Source organism: Acanthaster planci, linkage group LG03 (genome assembly GCF_054643075.1).
Source record: "Acanthaster planci isolate LZ-2023a linkage group LG03, COTS_SCS, whole genome shotgun sequence".
NCBI classification, from domain to species: Eukaryota; Metazoa; Echinodermata; class Asteroidea; order Valvatida; family Acanthasteridae; genus Acanthaster; species Acanthaster planci.
In genome coordinates, this window is record NC_141779.1 from 9563275 (window position 1) to 9588134 (window position 24860).

At 42.0% G+C, this 24860-nt stretch overlaps 1 protein-coding gene across 1 annotated transcript; it reads left to right on the forward strand.

Moving 5' to 3' along the window:
• Positions 1-291: 291 nt before the first annotated feature.
• Positions 292-22353, forward strand: wac (WW domain containing adaptor with coiled-coil). Its single transcript, XM_087134949.1, has 12 exons — positions 292-455; positions 698-731; positions 4736-4985; positions 5960-6045; positions 7483-7598; positions 8440-8534; positions 10041-10583; positions 12013-12222; positions 12518-12914; positions 14744-14912; positions 15867-15994; positions 17316-22353. Exons 1-12 carry the CDS (start codon positions 415-417, stop codon positions 17383-17385), a joined length of 2139 nt encoding a protein of 712 aa, XP_086991075.1. The 5' UTR covers positions 292-414; the 3' UTR covers positions 17386-22353.
• Positions 22354-24860: the final 2507 nt, after the last annotated feature.

The window sequence follows — 24860 nt, forward strand, 5'->3', positions numbered from 1 at the left end:
CATTTTCTAAAATAGGGATGTTTGAAAATCAATCATTAAGAAGTATTACACTTTTTCATTATTTTTCTCTAAAAATAAGTGTATTATTTGTATGAAAAGATTAGTAGGATCAAAAATTTCTTACAAATATGGAATATGTTTTATTTTAAATGAGAAACTTCATAATGTCTAACTGTGAACATCTGGAGTACACCATGGGCGCTTGGTCTGTTTTGTTTTGTCCAGGTCGTGTTATCGGTAATCATCGGCTTGTACCGAAACTCGCCGAGAGGTCACAGCATACCCGTATGTATCATGGCGATTTCCCCCACCTAATGGAATGCAATGTGCTGTGGAGTGATCTAAAAATCGAATTTTGGGATTTCGAGCCACGCTTTTTTCGGTATCTGGCTCACTCCACACACACTAGCATTGATGGTAATGCATGCAAGCAAACATCCGAGACTCAGTGATGGGTAATTGTCGCCAAGTTCTTCAATGAAATTTATCTTCCTTATCTGGGGTCGATTTGCAACCGCCAGTCCAAATCAATGGGCAGTGTTTGCCACATGAACATGAGCACCTACGTCAAGTGTCAACTTCCACGACCACGAGAGTCCCTCGATTAACAGCAGTCATGTTAAAATTGTGATCTTTTATGCCCAGGAATATATCAAAATGGATTAATGCTCGCCTTTTCTTTGTTTTCCCTCTGCAGGTTCCACGACAGGAACGAAGCCCATCCTTTCCAGGTGTGTGAGAACACCAACTAATGTTGATAATCTCGGCATCTCCTGAAAGACGGAAAACCTTCCTCTACATGTTTCTCAAGACAGAAGAGCTGTTGATCGTCGGGCACAACTGCTACTCCATTTTCTGGCTTCACATGCTTTATTTCCATGCCTGTGGAAATCAAGCATTGAAGCTGCAAAGAAACCACAAATTGTCATTCATTTGTTGAAGCAATATTGTCATGTTTGTTGATTTTCTTCCACAGAATTAAATGCAGCAATCATAATCCTACATCCAGGGGACCTTATATTTACAGAAAAGTGGAGTTTCTTAGTCTACAACCGATACGCAATGAAACCCGCATTTGCTTAATTGTCTTCTCCATTGTCGTCTCCATCACGAAGACCTTTGGAACAGTAGAATGACCTAAAACAATTGGTTATATGCCAAAGAAAATTGAATCAGTTCTCTTCAATCTTATCAGTGGTGCAGATGAAAGAGGAAGGCATAAGTAAATTGAGTGTTTATTGGTTATTTCTTATAAAGAAAGTAATGGTTCACTTTACAAATTCCTACATAAGTCCCCCAAGAATTGTGATTGTTGCACTTAATTTGAAATAAAGCAGGTCAAGCATATACCTTCCTCTTCTCCAGCATGGAGGGAAGGGTTCCATGTATTAGAAGTGTCATGGCAACTGTTTGTGACTGAGGAGCTGTGGATATTGTATTTTGTCAAGCTGCATTCAGAAATGTCACTTAAATGTCATAGGTGCAGTTGCCGAACTTTGTAGCCATTGCTTGGTGTAGCACAGTAGGATAGCTCTCGGAAGGTACATGGCAAAAGATGGAAAAGTTGTGAAAGCTGACAGTTGGAATGTTAATCTTGATACTGCCCCCCAAAAAGGAGGTCCATAAGACTTACACTCGATGCTTTTGCCCTGGGTTTCCATTCATCACGGGCACAAGTCAAATAATGAAGCCATACAAAAGATATTCCTCACAACTTGTAATTTCATGTTAATTTATGCTTGCTTTTGGACAAGAAGTAAAGTTACCTAAAAGACAAAAATCCTAATGGTTATGGACCTGCTCACAATTTTGGGATTTTCAAGAATGTGTTTTTAAGGCAATCAACTGCCCTGAGCATGATGATTTGATTCTAACCAAGTTATGTAGCTTTCGCATGGATTAGTTTATTTTCACACAAGTGTAGTTCCTCGAATATAACAGAAAACTGGCAAGTACTGGTTGAGGTCTTGGAATTTCCAGCTGAAAATTGTCTCGGCTTGCATTAGGAATTAATCCTGAAAGTTCTTGTGACGGCTTGCCTGTAGAGTCATGATGGTGAATGCAACATCAGTCTTAATGGGCTTGTCGATAACGCCTCTGAAATTGCTTTTGTGAGAACAGCAGGTAAATTGTAACCTGGAGGTAAACTCCGACTGCTGTATTTATTGTCAATCAAGAAGAACCTTGTTGGATTCTGTGGAGCAGCTGCACAATTATGATGGGTTCTGTCAAAACCAGATACTTTCTCAAGCAGAACTTTGAAGAAAAAATTGACTCAAACATTTTTCTCGTCAGTGTTGTCACAGACTTTGAATTGGCACAAGGTGACAACTGATAGCCCTTTAGGAAAAAAAAATCTATAATAGAAATATCTTGCTGTTCAGTCAGTTACCCAGAAGTATCTTGATTTGACAGAGAACATGTCATGGTGTTTCTGATCGGGAGAAGATGTGTCTTTGGAAAACTTGTCATTCATACTTAAGTGAGTACGTCAGTGTACATGTACATGGCAACACGTACTTGAATGATTTAAGTACTATGCATATTGGTCGTATTAGTCATTTTCCACATTTTGTTAGCTCAGTACCCAGATAACTGCTGTAAAACGTTTTGCCCTCAACTTCCAGCTCTACCTTGAGAGGCGACAAAGATGAATTATTTGTTACTTATGTTGGAAGAGAAGCTCTCTCTTCTTGAACTGAAAATCCAACCTGTATGCAGTGTCCATGGCAGGAATCGAATCAGGTTCACCAGAGAAATGAGACAAGAAAAGACTCACAGCGCCAACTGACAGCTGTCAGCAGCAGCCAAGTTTGATTGGTGACATCCGTCCACTGCTGGTCGATTGGTTGGTTAACCTGTGCATAAATTGTACGCTGGTGCACCAGGCTGAAATCAATCAGTAGTTAACACATGGCTGCAGAAAAAACTCAGCCATTTTTGTCGCTGCTAAAACACTTTTGTTCACCCCAGAAACTCATTTCTGAAATGGGGAACCATGATTATCATGTTTTCCCAGAAATGTACGGAATTTCTTTGTTAGATACACTTTCCATTAAAAAATTTGTCTATACCAGTCAGTTTTAACATAAATAGATTGAAACTGTGTGGTAACGATAGTCTGTTATTGAAAGGATATCGCTTGCTGTACGGCCTTGTGCTGTAAAGATGTCTCATTTGATGCCATTCAAAACATGAGAGTGACCTGGTTACTTTTCTGGTCATGAGCATGGTAGATGCCACTAGCTTAGGATGGAGTGCGTTTGATCTCAGCCAATCGGTTGAACTGTCATCACATGGGTCTGAGAGTCAATGTTGCTTCAGTGGCATTGAATGTTTGAGATGTTTAGGGTCTAATGTTGCCGTCCGAGCAGGATCATAACTGAAGGGGCTTCAGTAATGTGCACATGTTCTCCAGTTGTCTTCTCATCAAAGCAGCCATACTGTGGTTAGCTGTCCCGTGTAAGCTAAAACAAAATTTTGGAGGGGGTCATCATTATCAGAAATCTAGCTTGTGGGGTGGCGGCATTGGACGAGGGACCCTGTTCCAGATTCTTCTAAATTTAAGACTGCTTGTAACATGAAGGATGGCTTCCTGGCACTATGTAGTAATACAAATTCCATAGGAACAGTCAAAAACAGTCCAAAAATTCCTTCCACTTGATTTGCCCCAGTACACTGACACACATGGGAAATTTGACTGATTTTGACCGACATAACAACTTTGTCAAGAATGTATCTTTGCATAGGAGGGTTAGTGTAGCCAGTATAGAAATTAATCAGGGATTTTGAGAAAGAAGCTTGCCAAATGCCATGGGGGTTGAATGTGTTTTGTTTGTGACCAGTGTCAAGCCAGGTGAAACGTGACCTAAATTTGTGTTTATTGTCTCCATGGGACACGCCATCCTTTTTGAGCCTTTTTCAGAGGCACACGATGCCACATAAGTGCTGGTACTGTCACATGATTCTGAGTCTCTGGGCCGAGTTTGAAAGTGTTTTTAATTTAGTTCTTTTTGTATTGCTTATAGCATGGAGAGAAAAAGATCGGTCGTATTTGTCTCGTTGATTTCTTAACTGTATCTTTTACTCAGCGACTTTGACTTGTGAGTGGTATCAGAAATGTCTACAATATTGCTTCACTGATGGACATGAATGACCTTTTGTCTGCAGTTGTGGTCTAAATGAGGAAAAAAATAATGTAAAGCATTCTGAAGTATCAACAGTTGCTGTTAGAGAAATGTGTAGTCATGAGGAACTCCTATAATAATGACAATTTATTTCAGGCATGCAATAATAACTTTCATTTTGTTGATTGGGGAATTTTATCAAGCATTTCCCTTTTTATATGTAAAGTTGATATCCTTGTAAAATATGTCATTAACAGCATTGTGCATGCTTTTTTCCCCATACTTGCTTGGTTATTACACTTGTCTGGCACTCAATCACTGTGACAAAAAGTATGATAGCAGAATTTTGCATTGAAAATAACCACATTAGTTGAGATGACCTTTTGTTATAGAAAATACTCGGACCAATTTCAAAATGTATTGAATTTTTTTTCAGTTCAAAGATGTGAACCACCAATTTGATAAGTGCAGGGATTTCACAACTTTAATTTGGTAACAGAATTTTTAATTTTTCTGGTTGACATTCAGACTTCTCCGTCCAGCCTCCTGACTTAAGCCTGGCCTGAACTCCTTTTTCAAAACCTGTTACTCTTTTGGCAAACTTTCAGACTGTGGACAGATTTCCAGCCAAGGGTCACAGTGGGAAAAGCGACGGCAACACAGGCTCCATGTCGGGCCGGCCCTCTGACCACACTGACCATGCTGACCATCGCGAGAGATTGCACATCGCCAACAGGGACTCGCCCAACCAGCGGCCCGCGGCCAGCCCTGCATCTAGACAGGCCAACGATCGGAGTAGCCCTCGTACGTATCGAAATAAAGAGTCGTACCTGCAGCGACAAAGGGAGAAGCAAAAAGGTGAGTGTCGTCCATCCACCTCTGGAAATTCTGTTCTGTTTTGTTTGTTCAATTTTTGGTTAACGTTCTATTTCACCAAAAATAAATTAATTCAGGGGCTTGATTGCTAACGCCATCACTTGCAGCAACTTGTACAAGTTGTCTGAACTACCAAACGCCAAAACAAATGGCAAGATGAGGCGTGTAGATTCATCATGCCAGTATATATGCCAGAGAGAGCAAAGTGCAGCAAAGTCCATTTTCATTCCTGTGTTGAATACTGTTTTTGTTGGCCCTGAATGATCACATGACAAGGCGATATAACCCCATGTCACACTCACTGCGAGGCATTACATCAGACGGCTTTGTATGATGTCATGTGCACACAGGCATGTGCCCTGCGGTGTACGAGATTATGGAGGAACTGCTAGTTGCCCATATTCAAAGATTCCTTTGTCACCCATAATTTCCCTTGGAAAAACAAGTGGAAAACATCAAGACAATGATGTGACGTACTTGTTGAATGGTGCGATGTGTGATGTGACATTTTGAAAACCCAAGGGACGTATAGTTGTTAATTGTTAAGTGTTACATTATGTTGCATTCTGTTACGTGCCGTAGGGCTCTTGCTTCACTTGTGTTGGATGTTGTCGTATTTAAGCCGTGTTGGCTTTTGATTTGCAACCATGTTGAAGATCATCCCACAATGTCTGTCTGTTTTGGGCGAAGGACACGACACAGCAACATCACCATGCAGCGTCTTTGCCACACAAAAAAGGAAACCAGTGGGACATCTTGGGATTTTTGTCTGAAATTTTCCTCCTCCGTTCATTTCTCAAGTTGACTGTTCTTCTGCCTTACTTTTTGCCATGCCATTTCAGTGTCGAAACTCTGCTTTCGAATTAACTCCTTAAGAAGTGAGCACGCTTTGGGGGGAACTTTGTAACACAAATCACATAACCAAATTTGCCAATTTTTATTTATGTTTTGTGCAGCACTTGGAAGTTCGCCAGCAGAGAATGCAGTCAATCACCATGGAACGAACTCCCATGTCACAGATCATGAAAGACACATCAAAACGGTGAGGTTGCTCAAGTCTGTGTCGAATAAACAACCCTGACTCTCTAGAAATCTTTGTAGCGTTCATACATGTAGGCACCTAAATATTGTCAATAACCGGCTGGAACAAGGCTTCATAATGGTGGGGGAAACCTTTCGATAAACTGTAAATACATGAAAAACAATTTAAATTCCTTGTTTGGGCTGCATTCTTGCAAAAATATGAAAGTTTCGGGTGTTACTGAGACAGAAAGTGGTCCAACTTTGTAAATTAAAACGAGTTACACTCAGTGCAGGAAAGCCCGTGACATAATGGAAGGTTCACATAGGGTGCGTGTTTTACCTCCAATTGTTTGTTCAGTCCATGGGATAAGAACCACTTTGCTAGTCGTAATTTGAGTACAGTAAAAAAAATCCAAGAAAATGGGCTGTCCAAGAAATCAATGATAACCGGCAACTGCGGAAGTACCACACACAAGGGTAGATATCAAATGTGCACACAATTCTGTTCAGTTCCAAATGGCTCATTTGTTTGGAATCTGCACGTATGTGATACTGCTTGCGTGTTGAAGGAGTCCATTGTTCAGAGCTTGAATCTTACAGTTGCTAATAATGGGTGTAAATCAAGCATTATGGTAATACGTAGGTAATCAGTAATGTGATACGACTTGATCAGGTGGATGACAAGCTGTATGTGCATTGCAAAAAGGATAAATTTACATGTAGGTGATAATTTATGAAAATCTCAGCCCAAAATGCAAATGAGGACAATATTAGGACTTATTTAATTGGCCAAAGAAGTCCTGTATCCACCGTAATGGTCAAAATGAATTGTAAAAAAAATACCTGCCAGCTGTCTGGATCTAATCCTCAATAATTTTGCCTTTGTAATGGGCAGATTTTAAAAAAGAAGAAAGAAAATAAGGTTTTGGTTTTAGAAGATTGTTAGTTTCAAGCAACAAAGTTTAGAGTAAAAAGCAGGTTGTATCAGCTATGAGCCTCGAGCTGGACCAAGAGAGGGTGCAATTTTCTTAGCAACGGAGGCTCCTTTGGTTGGAACTGAACTTTGCTGGTTCACGAACGACTATGAAATGCACGCGTTACAGTCGCATCGCGACCAACAAAATGAACACCCCTGACGAACATGGCTCTTTTCATTTGATGAAGGGTTGCTTCTGCTCAAAGTGGATACATCGCCCGTATCGGTTCTACAGTTCAGTTACGTACAAAAATTTGACAGATCGTAGAAACAGAATGATATCTCCTTCCCGGGGTCCCTGAAAGACTGTATTTGCATTATCAGACAGCACTTGTTTGACTACAGGTGCTTGAGTAAGTTATTTCACAAGAGCACTGAGAAATACTTGAAGAAAGCTTGCATTGTCATAAGGGAAAAGATTTTACAACCTCTTTGCTGTGAAGAGCTCTGTAGTTAACCGTTCCAATGTGTATGATGCAGATCTTGGCCAAGGCAGGAGAGTGGACAGAACACACCAGTTCATCAGGGAAGAAGTATTACTACAACTGCAGGACAGAGGTGTCCCAGTGGGAGAAGCCCAAGGAGTGGCTGGAGAGGTGAGATGCTCTCAATATCTCCACCCCCTACCCAATTGAAAAAAGCGAATCTAGTTATCCTGTCATTGCTCTACTCTCGTACCTTCTGTTAAATCCTTGAATCTGCTCTCTAAACAAAGCACTGGAGATCAGAAATATCGTGTACTTATTCTCCAAAGGCCAATATTGGGAGCTGTAAATCACAGACATTTTCCCAGTTTAGAATGGTTTTTGCTCAGTAACTGCAGGTTACCAGCCAAAATGTTGCATTAGTTGCATTACTTTTGACTGGTTCTTAGCTGATATTTGTGGAGTAAGGAAATGTGGGGCTTGTTGAGGGATATTTTTCTAAGAAGCAGTTTGAAACTAGGCTTTGAGAAAAGGGTACACTGTTTTAAACATAGTTTTGTACATTCCATATGGAGTTGGGTAGATCCAGAAATGACTTTTTAATCTCATCTGGGCACATTAGGGGTGTTAATATAACATACGTTTTTCACATGACGTAACATGACGGGTGGAGACATTTCAGGAAGTGCACCATAGAGATTCATACATTTTCAAATTTGTATATATCTACTGGCAATTTCATGTAGGCCTGAATGTTGAGAGACTTCGGAGGCGCTCTCATTTCCATGCACATCTGTGTACATTGAACGTTGACTGTCAAAAATCTTGGACTGAAATCCTTTTTCGGTACAGAATGGAAGTGTACTTTTCATGGGAATGAGAACAAAAAGGGTGCAGAGTACGGGTTCTGTGATCAAATGTACTTTAAGTATGAGAGCAGAAGTACTGGAGAAAAAAATGGTACTAACTTCAAGTAATTAAGTGATTTCTGGTTGGCTATTCTACCTGACAGAGAGAAACTGCAGCGAGTTCTTGGCTCCAAGGAGAGACCCATTGTCAAGGAGTCTCCAAGACCAGCTCAGAGTGGAGATGCCACACCTTCAAAAAGTGAGTTTAATTTAGCTTGGCTTTCTTGTGACTCCTAAATTGTGTATGCTGCCCAAAGGAAGAAGTTTTCTTACACTTTGCCGCACTCACAGTCCCATTGCATAGGAGTGAGTACTGCATAGCCTTTATAAAGTGCTCATAGCAGTGATGGAGCTCGACATTTCGTGAACAATTTCATCCTGCCATTACCAGCTTTTGATAGGACTATGTCACATGAGAACACATTCTCAATGTCAGCAATGCAAAACCAGGGCAAAAACACCATGAAGGTTTGCCTTTGGGATTGTAACCTTTAAATGTCTTTCGGACATTTTTTCCGACCACTCCTGCTTTTGGTTGAACAAATAGCAGAAGTGGTAAACAGAGAGCGATTTCATGTTAAAATTTTGTATAGCAAATTCGCTATGCACTTTTTTTGTTTGCATAGCAAAAAATTGACTTTGTTTAGCAACTGATCAATTTTTGGTAAGCAGTTTCTGTTGAAATTTAAATCACATTAAAACACTTAAGCTTGGGTTTTATATGTTCATTATTGTTCGCCATTTTGGCCATCACGCGTGCAAAAAATCATTCCAGAGTGGTCCACAGAAGAATTGCGTCATCATTGGCCCCGAAACAGGTACAATGGCAGGTAACTTCATGATCATGTCATACCGCGATACTAATGTGTACATGGCCTATGGTGTCGCCCCGGCCATCATTTCGAAATGTGCACTTTTTTCGAGGTCTGGATTGAACATCCAGGCACTTTGCTAGAGCATGTGCACACTGCGCCTCGCTCGGCTGCATGCGCTATATGCAGAAAGCAGCGCATACATACATGCACATGTATCACAGCACTGTTCTTGCTCTGCTGATGGACAGTCTTTTGTGACTAGACAAACGTATCAGTAAATAGTTCAGATTCGTGAGTCGTGGCACCAGTGTTACATCGATGTTTATAATTTAATCTTTACACATATTTTCGTGTCCGTAACAGAAACAAATATTTTGATAAATGTTCATCGGAAAATTCTCTTGGAAAGGTGTTTTTGTGGCAAGTTGTCGGTTCTTTTGCTACGTCACATGCCTCATGGTTTCAGGATTACCACATACGTATCGTTATAAACACATGTACATGCACTGGGATTCTAATAACAGGACCTTGGTTTCTTGCACTCAGTGGTTTTCTCAACATTTTCTTTATTCCACTGATAAAACTGCAGGTTTTTCAAAATTTCTAAAATAAAAAAATCCATCGCATATTTTATCGCAAAAACCTGCAATCCATTTTTAAAACTGGATCACAGATTGTCCAAAACACGGCACATTTTGTGATGCGATGCAGGGTAAGTTGTTCACTGGGTAAATGGCAAATGTGCGACTGTAATTCTTGCCCTTGAATATAACATGTAAAGTTCCCTCCATCTGTAAATTTTTCTTGGCAGATGTGCAGATCGTTTTTTTTTTTTTTCGAACATGAAAGCGGAAGAATTGCAAGTGGAATGAATCTGATTTTCAATGTAGGTGATACCAACAGCAAGCATTCCATCGAGTCATCCCGTGAGAAACCCACCCCATCACCTGCCCAGCACCAGCAGCAGGCCAACAGATACCCAGACAGGCCCTCCAGCCGGCCTCAGGAACGGTCCTCAGGCAGCAGAAACCCGGAGAGACCCGCCCTTCGACCTCAGGACAGACCAGCTACCACAGGGAGCGAGGCCACGCTCGCCCGGTCCCACAGCTCCTGCAGCAGCAGCAGCACCAATAGCAGTCTGTCCCAGAGGCGGCCCTCGCAGCAGTCCAACCAGGCCCCCTACAGCTCCCTGTCCCGGAGTCAGAACGAGGGGATGCGGACTGAGCGTGACAGGAGACACGAGACGGAATACCCCCATCACAGAGAACAATCTAACGTTAACGATAAAGCACGCAGCGGCTCCGGTGGTAGTGTTGCTCATCCTACGGGGGGCAGCAGTGGCAGTACTGGTGGTGGACTCTCTCTGGCCACTGATATCTATGGCCGGCTTAAACCACTTGTCTCCCACTCAAAGGGCGATAGGGATCGTACCGGTAAGTTCAGTAGCCGTTGGCATTGTAACATGCCGTTTCAACAGTTTTGCTTAGAGTAATCTGATGAAGCTTGAAGGTCAGTGGCTGGGGTGTTATAATCCTAGCAGTATCTTTTTCAAAGGTCCCTGAAAAAGATTCCTACAGGATCAAAACGTTTGGCCCTCCAAGTTTTCTGAACTGTTTGGTGTGATGGATAATGGTCAGACAGTCAACGAGTCCACTCAGAAGGTTCCATATTTTTGTAAGAGTTTGAAAGTTGGTTGCCAAGAAGCCTGAATAATCCTTAGGAAAAAGTTGTCCTCGGAAGTTATGGAAAAGTCATGGAAAATTGGGGAAAATATGGCATCCTGGAATCTGGTTGTCAGAGCAAATGGAAATCAAGATCATGGAGTGGTTATTTTTGATGGGATGTTTTTATGTGGTAACTGAAATGTGATAAATTACCAGGCTGTGTCCTTGTCTGCAGCAGTATGCATGGCAGTCCAGTTCATAACACCAAACAACTTTTATGTGCAAAGTGTCATGGAAATTGTTCTACTAGAACTTCTGCGACAGTCATGAAATGTGATTTTAAAATTTGCATAGGAGACTTATTTATTTATATCTGATCATCCAACAGTGCATTTAGTGCCAGTTGTGGGGTGATAATGATTGAAGAAGACAATGAAGACATTTTCAGTTTTAGAGATGGGAGGAAAACTCCCGGATAAATGTTTCGGGGAAACCCACGAACTCGGGTAGGGACTGAAAACCCAATCCACATGTGGACCATGCCAGATTCAAACGCAGGCCCCTAGAGGTGGAAGGTGAGGAAAGAGATACTACACCAACCTGACAAGTGTCAATGAAAAGTTTGACAGGTGCACTTGCATCCCTGCTGGTTTCTTTTGTTTTAGCCTGTCAACTCTATTTTTTAAGAGGAACAGTACATCTCTCAGTCAACCCAAAATAAAATCCGGACCCATCAACAAACAACTAAACATTTTTACTATGGCCCATCTTGCTAGAGCTGCTAAGCAGGTGAATTTTGCTTCACAAATTTTATGTACCAAGCAAACCTGAGATAAATAGGGCTAACAAATTGTTCTGCTAAGGCCCAGTGCAAGTTGACAGCTTGGCTACCAAGTTCTGTCTCACTTTCTCAAAATAATGCAAAGTACTTTGGATCAAAGATCATCAAGGATAGAAAGGCCTGTATACTAAAGGCATCATGCTTTGTTTCACCCCATTCATGAGGTGGGCTTTGGTGTCAGTGAACCAATGGAAGGATCACTGATCGCGATCTGGATCCGTGTGGAACAGACAGGTCCTAAACATTTGATGATGATGTCATGTAGGTATGACATCATCATTTCAAGAGTCTGAGAGGAGATTCGTTCCAGCGCTTCTGGATTTGAATTACACATTGTCACTTTCCACTTGCCCGCAGAATCGCCACGGGTGAGAACCACTTCCTCCCCCGGCACACCCACGGCCACGCCCTCCCCTCACCTGTCCAAACCTCACCACAACAACCAGCAGAACCAGCAAGGCCTCCACCCACCAGTAGCACAGAAGTTATTCCCCACCCACTCCCCGTCGCTAGAGAGGCATGGCCATCTCCATCACCACGGTGACCGAGTCGAAGAAGCTTTCGAAAGTGAGTTGCCCCTGAAATATTTTGAATAATGTACTATTCAGTTTGGTTTACATGGCATGTATTCCATTTCTTGTATTTGACAGGTAAATAGTGGAAACGAGGGCGTGTTTTATCAGTGACAGTCCTCTGGTCAGCACTTTGTGTATTTAGGGATTCATGTGTTTTTAAGATTTGTTGAATGGACAAAAAGAGAATTTGAATGAAACTGAGTAAAACTGAAGTTTTCCGTTATCAGACTACACGCTCATAGCTGACAGACACGTAATTTTTCTTTTCCAAATTAATTTCAATGCAGGGTTGTCTAACCAGTCTCCAATTTCCGTAGCGTCTGTCTCTGACCTCTCCTCGCCAGCCATCTCGCAGCCCTCGCCGCGCAACCAGGCCTGCACCACACCTCACCAACAGCAGCAGCAGCAGCAGCAGCACCCCCAGCTGCAGTCCCAGTCGTCGCACTCCTCGCAGCCCTCCCAGTGCAACGTGCAGCAGCCCCCGCAGCAGTCCAGGAGTAACTCCCAGTCGCAGTCGGACTCGCGCTCCACCACGCCGACTTCAGTGGCCAACCTACCGGCCAACCTGAGCCGGGTGTCGTCGGATGTCAAGCAGGGGCATCCGCCCGATCTTAACACGGAGGAGCCCGTCAGGGATGGTCAGATGGAAACTGACAGCCAACAGCCAAGTCCAGTTTCAACAAGGTAAAAATGGTTTACCCCTCCTTTGTCTTTATTTGCGGCTCTCAGCAGTTGCTGTTTCTTGATCTCACCCCTTCTCAGCTATTGCCATATGACTACTATCTCTGTGGACAGATACTGCATACCATGATGAAGAACGGTCCCTATCCCTTAGTTTGCCTCCTATTCTGCTTCCCAATCCATCAGGTTTCTGTTTCATGTAAACTCACACTGTATGTACTGCATTGAACAAGCGACTTTTAACTGCTGAAGGTTCGCAGAATAAGCCTGTTGGATATTGCGATATTTCACGATATTTCGATATGATGCTGATATCGGATATCGTATCTTTCGTAAAAACACATATCAGGATATCGTGCAAATCAATATGCTGAAAATCACAATAAGCTCCAAACGATGTACTGTACCTGCACATAGGGAAGTCAGTGCACTGCGTGTTGAGCCCTCCAGGGATTACTGCATCTAGGCCACACAAATACTCCGCTGAAAACCTCAAACCACAAAGTCATTGTTGGCCCCAAGCAGCTGCAAGGGTCTTAAAAGTATTAGGGGGCAGAACCAAACCAACAGAATGTACGCACCTGTAATGTCATTGAATGTATTGTACAGTAAACTCCAGCTAAGTCGGCTCTCTCACTCAGGGCTCAAGATCGTCATACGCCGTGCACGTACATGGCCGTTTTCCAATATTCAACTTCGTCTCCATCTCAGGCTTCGTCGTCTAAACCAATTCCTGATTGTGGACCTGAAGCATTTCAATTAAATTGAAGAACTGTAATGGTTGGCTCTTTTGCATCTTGCTTGATGTTTTGTGCCACTATCAAACTTGCTATTGCGCTCACAACTTTAAAGTCATGTTAGTCAAAAAACAGTTGAAGCCTGAACAGAGACAAAGTCGAATATTGGAAAATGGCCCACATGTTAAGCTTATTCAATAAGGCGACCCCCAAAATGGACATAGCGCATGCGTGTAGCCCGAGAGGGGTCCCTGGTATTGATGCACTTCTAGGCATCCGCGGCAAGGAAACCAATACCGAGGCGTGATATTTTTATTGCCGACATTCAGGGATTTTTTTGTGGTCTTGTAGAAAAGGGACCAAGTAAAACATGCCGGCTTAAGAGAAATAAATGACGACTTAGAAATGAGGTGAGGGCATCAATACCAGTGGCTCTTCTAGTAACACGCATGTGCTCTGTCCATTTTGGGGGTTGCCTTATTTAGCAAGCTTTACTGCTAATGTATGTGGGGAAATAGTTTTTTCCGTACTGTGCCATGATATGATATATGATGTCCACAATTTCCATGTTGAAATTTGCTTTCCACCAGCATATAAAAGCTCTAAATTTGTAGATAATACATAGGCCTGTACATCTTTTTTGGGTTTTTTTTTTAAACTTGGCTCTCTAGACATAGTGGGGATTTTGGTCATGTTTATTTTATGAATGGAAAATGACGTCATCACTGTAATATCGGATATCGCGATATTTTTTCATGATATCGCAATATGAAGAGAACTGAATATCAAACAGGCCTATCGCAGAAAAAGTAAAATGCCACTTGTTCTAAAAATGTGCTGAATAACTGGGAAAGATTTTTGTGTCGTTCAAGGATTTACCAGGTTATTGTACTTACCACTGCCTCAAAATACACCCTTTCTAACTGTGACTTCATTCATGAGAGAGCGTTGCTTACCAAGCCCTGGATGTCCAGAGGCACATGCAAAACAAACAGGAAAGCAGTGCTTTTATTCCGCTTATGACACCATGGCCATCTGTATATTCAACCTGTTGACTTTTGTAATTTTGTTCCCCTACCTGTCTTGTCCCCCTAGTCCAACGCCCAGCCAGACATCGAGCCAGTCAGGGACAGGAGTGGCCAGCCTACCTACTACACCTCAGAAGCCTGCAGTGGCAACGCTCAGCCCCTCGCTAGCTCTGTATCACAATGAGTCCTTAACGAAGCATGTTAGCGGTTGGTCCTCAGAGCTTCTGGACAGACAAGTAAGCAGCGTGATGCATAAGTTACCTCACTGTTACGCTACTTTTGGGCTTTATATAAACAGTGGAAATTTGGAATCAACATTTTGCATACCTTTCGCAAATCTGTGTAGCATAGGTGCTGGTCTGAATTTGCTTAGTCCTACCACCGTGATTATGATGGATCTGAGAAGATTAAATGATCACAAATAAAGTTCAGAAAAAATCGTATTGTAAAATGTTACCGATTCCTTTGGTTCAGTGTGAAGAAAGTGTGGTACCTTCCTTTAGCCTAACAGTATCCAACAGTGGGCGCTTTTTGTCGGATTTGGTTGATTCGAGCAGTGAACAAAAGGCCGTTTGTTCTAGCTGTTGGAGTTTGTCGGTTTGAGCAGCCTTCACACTTTCATAGCTGTTGATGTTGTTGCGTAGAGCAGGGCAGCAGCACAGCCAGGTTAGGGGGGTAAGGGTTAGTCATTAACCCTCCTATGCTGAAGTCACTCTTTGGGTCATTTGGTGAACACCTCAAAGAAGTACAGCTGTGTTGTGTTGTGTTGTGTTGTGCACTGCACTAACTGTCCCTCACAGGAATATCAGATTGCACTTTTGTGCTGCCCAACAACTTTGCGCTCTGTTTCATGCGCATCATTGTGCAGTAAACCAAATGCAGTGAAGAGGACTGCACAAAAGACCCTGGGTCATTTTGTGCTGACAACCTACTGTGTACACACTGAACCTGTGCGTGTTTGAGTTCCATATAGAAACTACATGCTCACCAGTGACTGTGGGCATTTGTGCACATTTGTGCTGTAAAACCAAAGGAGGGTTAAAGTGTACCGATAGGCTTCAAAGGTAAAGCCCCATGAAACATGTCAGACTTTACTACATATGCAGCTTGTTGCGACTGACACGTATCCCCAGGGTACGACATAAGAATGCAGTAGTTTAACAGCATATTTTTCCTTCAATTTCTTACAGGCCCAAAGGTTATTTGAAGAGTCCCACACGCTAGGTGCAGAACTCTGTGCAAAGGTTTCAGCCGATCTCAAGTTTGCGCGATCACTCGTCAGGGTATCAGAGATACAAGCAACACTGCAAGAGCAGAGGTATGTGTGCACAGACACTGTGCTTGTGGTTCACCCACCTCCTCAATTCTGCTGTGAATTCTATCAACCGTTCAGGAATCACACAAAGTAGAGCGTTTCTCCAATGACGCATCTTCTGTGACTTTTTCATGTTAACATATTCATGACAACCTAATGCTGGAGAATTTTTGTTAGAAAGCACCAATTGAGTGACCAGACTGTTCGAAACCATCAGTTTTCATGAGCAAAATTGTAACAGTGCTAACTGTCTTCTGTCGCTATGGACATTCTGGTTTTGGCCACTTTTGGCCACTTTGGTCACTAACGTGTTACTACTGCGATGAATACACATCAGCCTTTTTCTCGTTAAAGGTATGACCTCTGCTGAAGGGTCGACAACTTTACTTCATTCAGTGTCATTAATATAGTTTTAAAAAACACCTGAATAAATCCCCAGATTGGTGGGTCATCAATCATGCAAATATAGTTTAAAAAACACCTGCATAAATCCCCAGATTGGTGGGTCATCAATCATGCAAATATAGTTTTAAAAAACACCTGAATAAATCACCAGATTGGTGGGTCATCAATCATGCAAATATAGTTTAAAAAACACCTGCATAAATCCCCAGATTGGTGGGTCCTCAATCATGCAAATATAGTTTTAAACCACCTGAATAAATCCCCAGATTGGGTCATCAATCATGCAGATGTAGCTTTAAAAAAACACCTGCATAAATCCCCAGATTGGTGGGTCATCAATCATGCAAATATAGTTTTAAAAACACCTGAATAAATCCCCAGATTGGTGGGTCATCAATCATGCGAATGTAGCTTTAAAAACACCTGAATAAATCCCCAGATTGGGTCATCAATCATGCAGATGTAGCTTTAAAAAAACACCTGCATAAATCCCCAGATTGGGTCATCAATCATGCAAATATAGTTTAAAAAACACCTGCATAAATCCCCAGATTGGGTCATCAATCCAGCGTTATTGTCTTATGTGGTATAATACCATTATCTATACTGTTGAGCCTGTATGGGAGGGGCAGTCAGCTCTTCACACAAGCAGACAAAATTTCAGTTGCGGCTTGGGACTTCGTGTCAAGCTTTTACCCCAAACAGAAACTTGTACTCACAGGATTTATTCAGGTGTTGTATAAAGTAAACAATGAATGATTCAAATCCTTGCAATGGAAAAAAAGTTCCTGAGGTGACAGAATGATCTATTCCATTAGTTCACCTTAGAAGCGTTCGTTACTTATACATCATTCACCCATCAGGGGTACAACAGACCCTAAATATGGTTCTGTTTTTGTGCTTTCTGTTTCTTTTGCAGAATATTATTTCTACGGCAGCAAGAGAAAGACTTAGAGAAACTACGGAATGAGAACGCCTACATGACATAGTATTAGCCTCCCTTAGCAGCCGCTGCGTCTGCTAGGTGAATGTACATAACTATATCATAAAACAAAATAATAAACACAAAAATGTTGGAAGGAATACTAAGGCAACCACACATAACAGGCATTTACTGTGAGAGTAGGAGGAGTCCGGTGATGGGCAAAGTAGAACGCTCACCTCTGAGGCAGAATGAAGGCCTGCAAAGAATTCGGAGACAACTGATAGCCAGCCAAAGATGGCAGGTTCTCATGCCTCTCGGTTTCTTATTATCCCTCGTGGCTTGACATCCTGAATTAGCCTTCCCCGAAAACAACAGCAATGGTTTTCACTGATCAGCTGTAGATATTTAAGAAAAACCTAAACATTATTTTTCGTGCAAAAAAACCCAATCCCGAATAACTTCCGGGTCGTTTTATATCTCATGCCCAAATTTTCTTCCTTGTTTTTTTTTTTCTGTTGTCGTCTACGGTGTAAAGGAAACTGAATATTACAATACCCTGTCCTGAATAATTTGAGTGAGTATCCTACGTTGCCTGTCACCGAGTCAGTTATTTTGTCTCATCCAAGCCGAACATCCTGTTAAGTAGATACGACAAGCGAGTTTATAGTAATCATAGTGTTAAGTCTATTTTTGTTAATATTTTCGTGGATTTTTTTTTTCTCTACGTGTTGCCCGGTGACACAGTGTTCTTAATTTTTTTGCTCCAGTTCAGTGAACGTGGGTTTCACAGTGAGACGTTACCGTTGGTTTTTTTATTCTTCGACCCCTTCGAAATTATCTTTGCTTTTCTGCCGTAAAAATGTATCCATCATCTTGTGAAATTTTGATAAGAATGTTTAGCTTTAAACAGAAACCCTCCCGCTTCCCTCCTTCCTCCCGAGCCTGTAGGGTTGCCCGCTTAAAACCTGCCGATTTGCCAGACACAGAACTGGTGGCTTTATAGTAAAACCATTGAGCGTGATTTTGTGAAGGCTCTCAGTTGAATTCTTTTGCTGAGGGGAAAAACTGCACTCTAAGCATCAATCAGAACTCAATGTGTAGCAAGTTTACAATGCATTATGCTAAGCAAAACTCTGCTGGGATGCTTAAGAACCAGTGCAAAGGTCTATACTGTGTGTGCCATCGTGGCTGGTCGCTTGTGCTAAGCATATATGTCCAAGCAGAGCACTTTGTAGGTAGCTGTGTCAACTGGAACCCTCCAGATGCCATGTAAATTACAGAAAACTGGCTGCACTTGGCACAGTTAGAGGGTAATAGTTTGGCCCTGCAGCTGCAGGTTAAAACCTGTCACAGTTATATTATATCATGAAATTTTTGCCAGTAACCAGAGTTCTTGTATTAGAACCTTTTGTGCCCATTTGTACAAGGCCTTTGGCCGTGGCTTGGAGCACAAGAGCAGAACGTCAAGTGAAGTTGAGAGGGGATGTTGCCTTTAAATTTTGTTGCTTTGTAAGCCTGTGCTTTATTGGAGGGTTTGCATGGCTGCCGTCTAGCAGGTCAGCCCTTTTGTTCCACAGGGGATGCACAAAGAAGGCTTCCCTGTGGAACAGCTGGACTGCCCTGCAAGATGGCTACCATGCAAAACCTCTAATGTGTTAAGGTGTGTTTGTTGCAAACAGCACAAACATTCATCCATGGCTGTGGAAACTGTGCACACAGCCCACTTAGTTGACCAAGGAGATACAACATACACTATGCCTCAATGTCATCAATGCCTATGTGAAGACAAATTGGATTTTGTTTTTTAAAGATGGGGGTGGTTCACTTTCTCAATACAACCCGAGCTCCATGTTTTACTGACTGCTTTATTTGATGTCAGTTTCTTTATGGAGGTACACATTTCTTGAGAAATCAAGGCAGCTGCCTCTGGCATGTGTACGTTGTGCCCGGACACTAAAACTCCATCTCATCTTGCAGAGACATCGTCAGTAGATTGATTTTCTCTAGTTTACCGTGGAAGATTAAACTCTTACCTTTACTTTCTAGTCGTAGACAATTTAATTTTCAATCATATCAACTGCCTGGTTGAGATGTGGAAGAAGTACGTGGAGTCTTCAGCAGTTGGAGGACCTGCTGAATGTTTAAGATTTCAAATGAATTCTACCATAATAACCCTCCCGTCGGATACAGACTTCATATTGCATAGGAGGATGGGGCCCAGATCTCCGGCCAAATCATGAACCCATTTTATTACGTATGCGTGGAGGCCCACTGGAACGGCAGCTTCAAGGCCTTTGGTGCTTCAGCTGTGTATCCCGAAAGCTAGCATTCTTTATTAATTACAGTGGCTTACATCTATCCACTTTTTTTTTTATTTTTAGAGAAGCCCTCTACCTCCCCATATATATTGTTGCTTTGTGTCGGTCGGTTTGTTTAAGTGACGTCCAGTCACTCGAAGTGACATTAACCAAATAATGGGACAGGACCTTGTCGCGAAGAATCTAGCATTTTGTTGTCTTTCTGTGTACGGCATAAATATATATGTATTTATAAAAAGAAAAGGTTGACCATATACGACCCAATACACCAAAAATTCGATTTCTTGTGACTCTTGTTTAAGCCTTGCACAAGTAGCATTTGATGGGCATTTCCAGTGTTTTCACCCCCATCATATTCTCAGAATCTCAGAATGAGGAATTGAGTATGCTCCGATGTAAACGTGTGACATTCACTAAGTGCAAATGACTAAAGATTCATATTGTGGGATCCACTCACAGTAGTTTCTGTCAAGTGCCAAAGCTTGTTTCGATGTAGCAACTTGTGTTCATAGTTGTTGACTCTTTCAGTTATTGTTCTCTTATTTTTGAACGGGAACATGTCAGGTTTCTTTTGGGGGGGCCCGGCAGAGGGAACGGGGAGCATGTTCAGTTGTAGACGATAACTTTGTCGGCTGCCAGTAACATTAAGACTGTCTCGAGTTGCGCGTTCCAGCGTTGTAGCAATCGACAGACTTCCACTTTGTGCAGTGCGTGGTGCAGGGCAAACCCGGAGTATTAAGAGAGCACCAGCGTGGCTAGTGTTTGAATCACCCAGCAAAATTCAGTCGCACACTTCTCATATGGACAAAAATTTGAAGCTCAATCTTGGAGAAACGACACGTTCCTACAATATTGTCACTGTATGGGAAACACCCAAGGCACAAGCATGGTGTCTTCACCCACCTGCTTAAATCAGGCATGCTAATTAACACAAAGGCCTCAACGCATCACTACTTACACTATGTTGTGCTTTGTACCGGCCAAAATATAGACCTTCTGTACGCATTGCTTGGTGTGCAATGGTGAAAATGATGTAAAATATGGCAAACCCTTGTTTATAATGGAGTAGATGTACTGTACATGAAGAGCCATTTACCGTGCCTCAGCATCTCCCATTGAGATAGTAGTTGTTAACCACCATCATGTGACAAGTTCTGTTTCACGTATACAGATATGATCGCTGCACATTTGCTGGAAGCTGCTGTTGAAACTGAAAAACTTGCGACAGCTGTACTCTTGAGACCAAGTACTGCAATGTTACTGTTACAGCTGCAGTGCCTTGTAATTGCATCTCAGTTCACAGTCTAATTTGGGTAACAACACAAATCAGAGTTCAGTTTCAAGTCCAGGCGGTGTATCTTGCACGTACAATTAACGTGTTGCTCACCGTAATCTTAAAATAAGCTGCTGAAAGACACGTCAGTTTCTCCCTTAAGGGTACATATTGATTGCAAACATGCATATTTATAAGGCCCCTCCTAATAAATATTCATTATGTGATCCCAGTCAGGTTACTATGAAAAGACCATTTTGTAGGGGCTAGGGCGGAGAAACAGAAATGACTGATACTGTGCTCTGTCTTTCCCCCCCCCCATGATGTCCCACCACTAGTGCAAGCACTTTTTTGTCAGTTTATCCAGGAGGTCACTTTAACTCGTTTCACCATTCCCACAGGAAAATTGAGTGTCTCCCGTCAGGGAAAAACCTTGAAGTTTGCCCATGACTGATTCATGGTTCCCATACTTTGTGACCTCACTGAGGCAGCTTAAAACCCTTTTGGGGGGTGTGAGGGGGATGTGCAGGGATAGCCACATGACGGATTGTACTTGAGAGGTTCTGCCACGTCTTTTTTATTCTAGCTCACTTAGGTGTTTTTTTTTTTTTTTGGTACAATTTTGGAATTTTTGCAACGGTCATTTCAAGTGTGATTCTTCCAACTATTCAAACTTCTCCCCTGTGTAATTTCACTATACAATTGGTGGTAAAAACACGGATAGGGTGGACTTCTGAAAGTGGCTCTTTTGTTAACGTGGTAAAAGCTATAGGTAGAAAGAAGTAAAATGGTGGTTAACTTGGCATTGTTGGGGGGCAATTTTGAGGATGTTAATAAATCAAAACTTCACAGCAAGTGGCAGAAGTCAGTTTTATTGGAAAGATTTTAGACTGAGTTGGTATTCACGTTGTTTTTCTTTGTAATGATGTTCAAAATGGCTTTAAAGTTTTATTTCCTTTAGTTTTTGCGGTGGAAAGATAAGCTACAGTTGTACATGTGCAACTTCTAAATCTATCATGCCAAGTAATTACCTGTGTCTAAGATGGAAGGTCAATACTTGGAAAGGCGTAGGTACTGATGGAAGGGCTGTACTGCAGTCTGCGAGCAAATGTGTGCATTAAGAAATCGGATTTTGTCTGTGGTTTCCAGTATAACAAATCTAACATGTTGAGGTTGAAAATGTATAATGCATCAGAATAAATGTGTAATGTATGTTTTTTGTTGGTCCAATGGAGACATCTCTGGTCCCATCCATCTTCATTGGAAAGCAAAGTGGGAAGACAGACTCGGGGGGAAAAATTGGCAGGTTTTTGTAGCTAGCATAAGGAATTTTCTTTTTTTTTTCTATACAAAATCTTCGTTTGCCACTTGTTATGTATAAATCAAGCCGCCTCCGACATGAAAAAGAAAATAAATCTGTAATTATGAAATTCGGTAAGAATTCTATTGTACTGTGCCTTGTTACTTTTATTTTTTTAGGTTGTAGCCATTTACTTCGTTAATGCAGGTTTTCTGGTCATTTTGAAATTTTTGTTCTTGATGTATTTTAGGGGAGTCTTCTTTGGTCTGAAAACCTTTATTTGTGGCCACCTTAAATGTCATTTTTCAAACCCCCTTAAAAAGGATAAACTCTCATTTCGGTCAATTATATGGGACACGACAGTTTCTCATTATTTTCATCCAAATAGATCAGTTTTCACCATAATCCTATCAACAAATCGCATGCTCCCCCCCTTTTTTTACATGAGGCCCAAGTGGCTGGACCTTTTCCGTGTGAACACTTCCACAATTTCCAAATAGCAAAGAATGCACAAACCTAAAAACATCTTACTGACATAAAATTTAATGAGATAAAAGATGTCAGCAAATATTGCCTTGACGGGATTCGAACTACTGAGCTATGCAAACCATTCTGCCTGCCTGGGAGTAGTTTTTGTGATAATACTAGAGGATACCGCATGTAGTATTCATGATTGTGCATATCTCTATATGGAATAATCTCGTTGGAACATGCCTTCCCCCTCGCCCCCTGTCAATGTTGCTTCTCATTGGGTAAAGCTGGGCCGAATCTTGGTCCAAACTTATTACCACCTGTCTCTCTTTCGCCGGTGAGGGTGCACTTCGGCTCAGGACGGATAACGTTTCAATCACTCAGTATTTACGCAGCAACATTCTGTGCATTAAGTTGAATGACTTTGTTATCTCCTTAATTAATACGAACAGCAAAAAGCAGTATCTCTGAGGTGGCCGAGTGGTTAAGCTCGCGATTATCAGATCGTTAGACGGTGGGTTCGAATCCCAGAATTGGCTTTTTATTTTCCCGACGCTTGCTGTCAGTCAGTTGCTATAAGAGGCTCCAATTAACCCCCGTCAAATACCAGCAGTACCTTAGCCGACCGGGAAAGCTCTGCGGCTGGGACTGTCCGCGAAGTCCAGGTGAGCGCCTTAGTACAGGTTCGAGACGTATGGCCGACTCGGCGGCCAGGGCTTAGGGGCTTGTCTCGTTTCCTCCCTTGCATGGTCGCTCGAACCCTTTTGGGGGTTAAATGGATGGGCAGGGAGGAAGTGTGGTGGGCCGGGAACCCCGAGATCCCAGAAGAGTCCTATATGGAAGCCGGTAACTGCGATTCGTAGCGAATTTCAGGAGTCCGTGCGCCTGAATGCTTGGTCAACACCGCATAACTTTTGGATTTTTCCCTCACAACATTTTTTTTCATGTCCCAGGGCGCAGAACCCACAAGGCAATTTTCTAGGTTGAAATACAATGAGTTACAGGATTGATGCTGATTTATTTTCATTCATTTCCGAAATTTTTGACAGTGAAACCGATCCCAACCGTCTTGGGTCCATTTCTTCTCAGTGATCTCAGTATAAAAGCTGTCAGGTGTATAATGTTTATTATCGGAGATTCAATAGTAAGAGATCCGGGGGGGGGGCCACAATCGGGCGGCACTTGCCTCCTACTTTTATTAATGGAAATGCATTTTCATTTGTTATAACAACAAATTCCGTTGGCTTTCAACTGCAGAGTAATTTGATATTTTCAAAGAAAAATTCTCACAAAAAATACGTTTCATATCTTCTTGGGTGACCCCAAAAGTTGCCACAAATGCGTTGCATCTGCCGCTCCTTTTCGTGAATGTGAATGTTTGATCCATCACTTACCCATTTTAATCCGTGCCTCGTTGGCCATAAGTTTAATATCGGAATTCGGAGTTACGAAAATGGCATAGTCAAGTAGCTCCCTTTTCAAACTCAATACAGGTTTTGTATAGGTAGTTCAGTCACGCCTCCTGGGGAATGAGGGCATAAAACCAGACCCCTCCCCCCCCAAAAGGTAAATTCAGCAAACACGACTGACATGGAGGAAAATTTCAAAGTAATCACGATCTCACAAATTTGTAGTTTTACTATTTAGTTCCTGAATGTCGCACACACAAGACTGGACACCTATATGTAACACAAAACTTGAGGGCGCTATTTCAAATTAATGTGGGAGAAGCACTGTCGGACGCATTTCACCAAATGGTTGGAATTCTGAGCGCAAGCTCATTAACCCTAACCCTCCTCAATCCTCCAACAGGTGAAGGATTGAGGAGGGTTAGGGTTAATAATTTGTGATCCTTCGGGTTTTTTTTACAATAAGACATGCCATAATCAGGAGGGATCGTAGAAATATTTTTATGAATCCCGAATTTTGGGCTGGTAGTTTCCAGGTCAGGACACGTCTTGTACAAAAAGCCCCAAAATTGCGGGCCCAGGCGGGCGGCTACCTTCAGAGTTGAGCGCATAGTCTTATTACTATTTTAGGAGTATCTTTGGGAAAGGCGAATAAAAAACTTTTTGCGGCTAACTTCCATCATATTGAAACAAAAAGTGATCTTCTGGCCGCAATCTTGAATTTCCAGTGAAAAAAAGGAAATAAAATTCATTCATATATTAATCAGC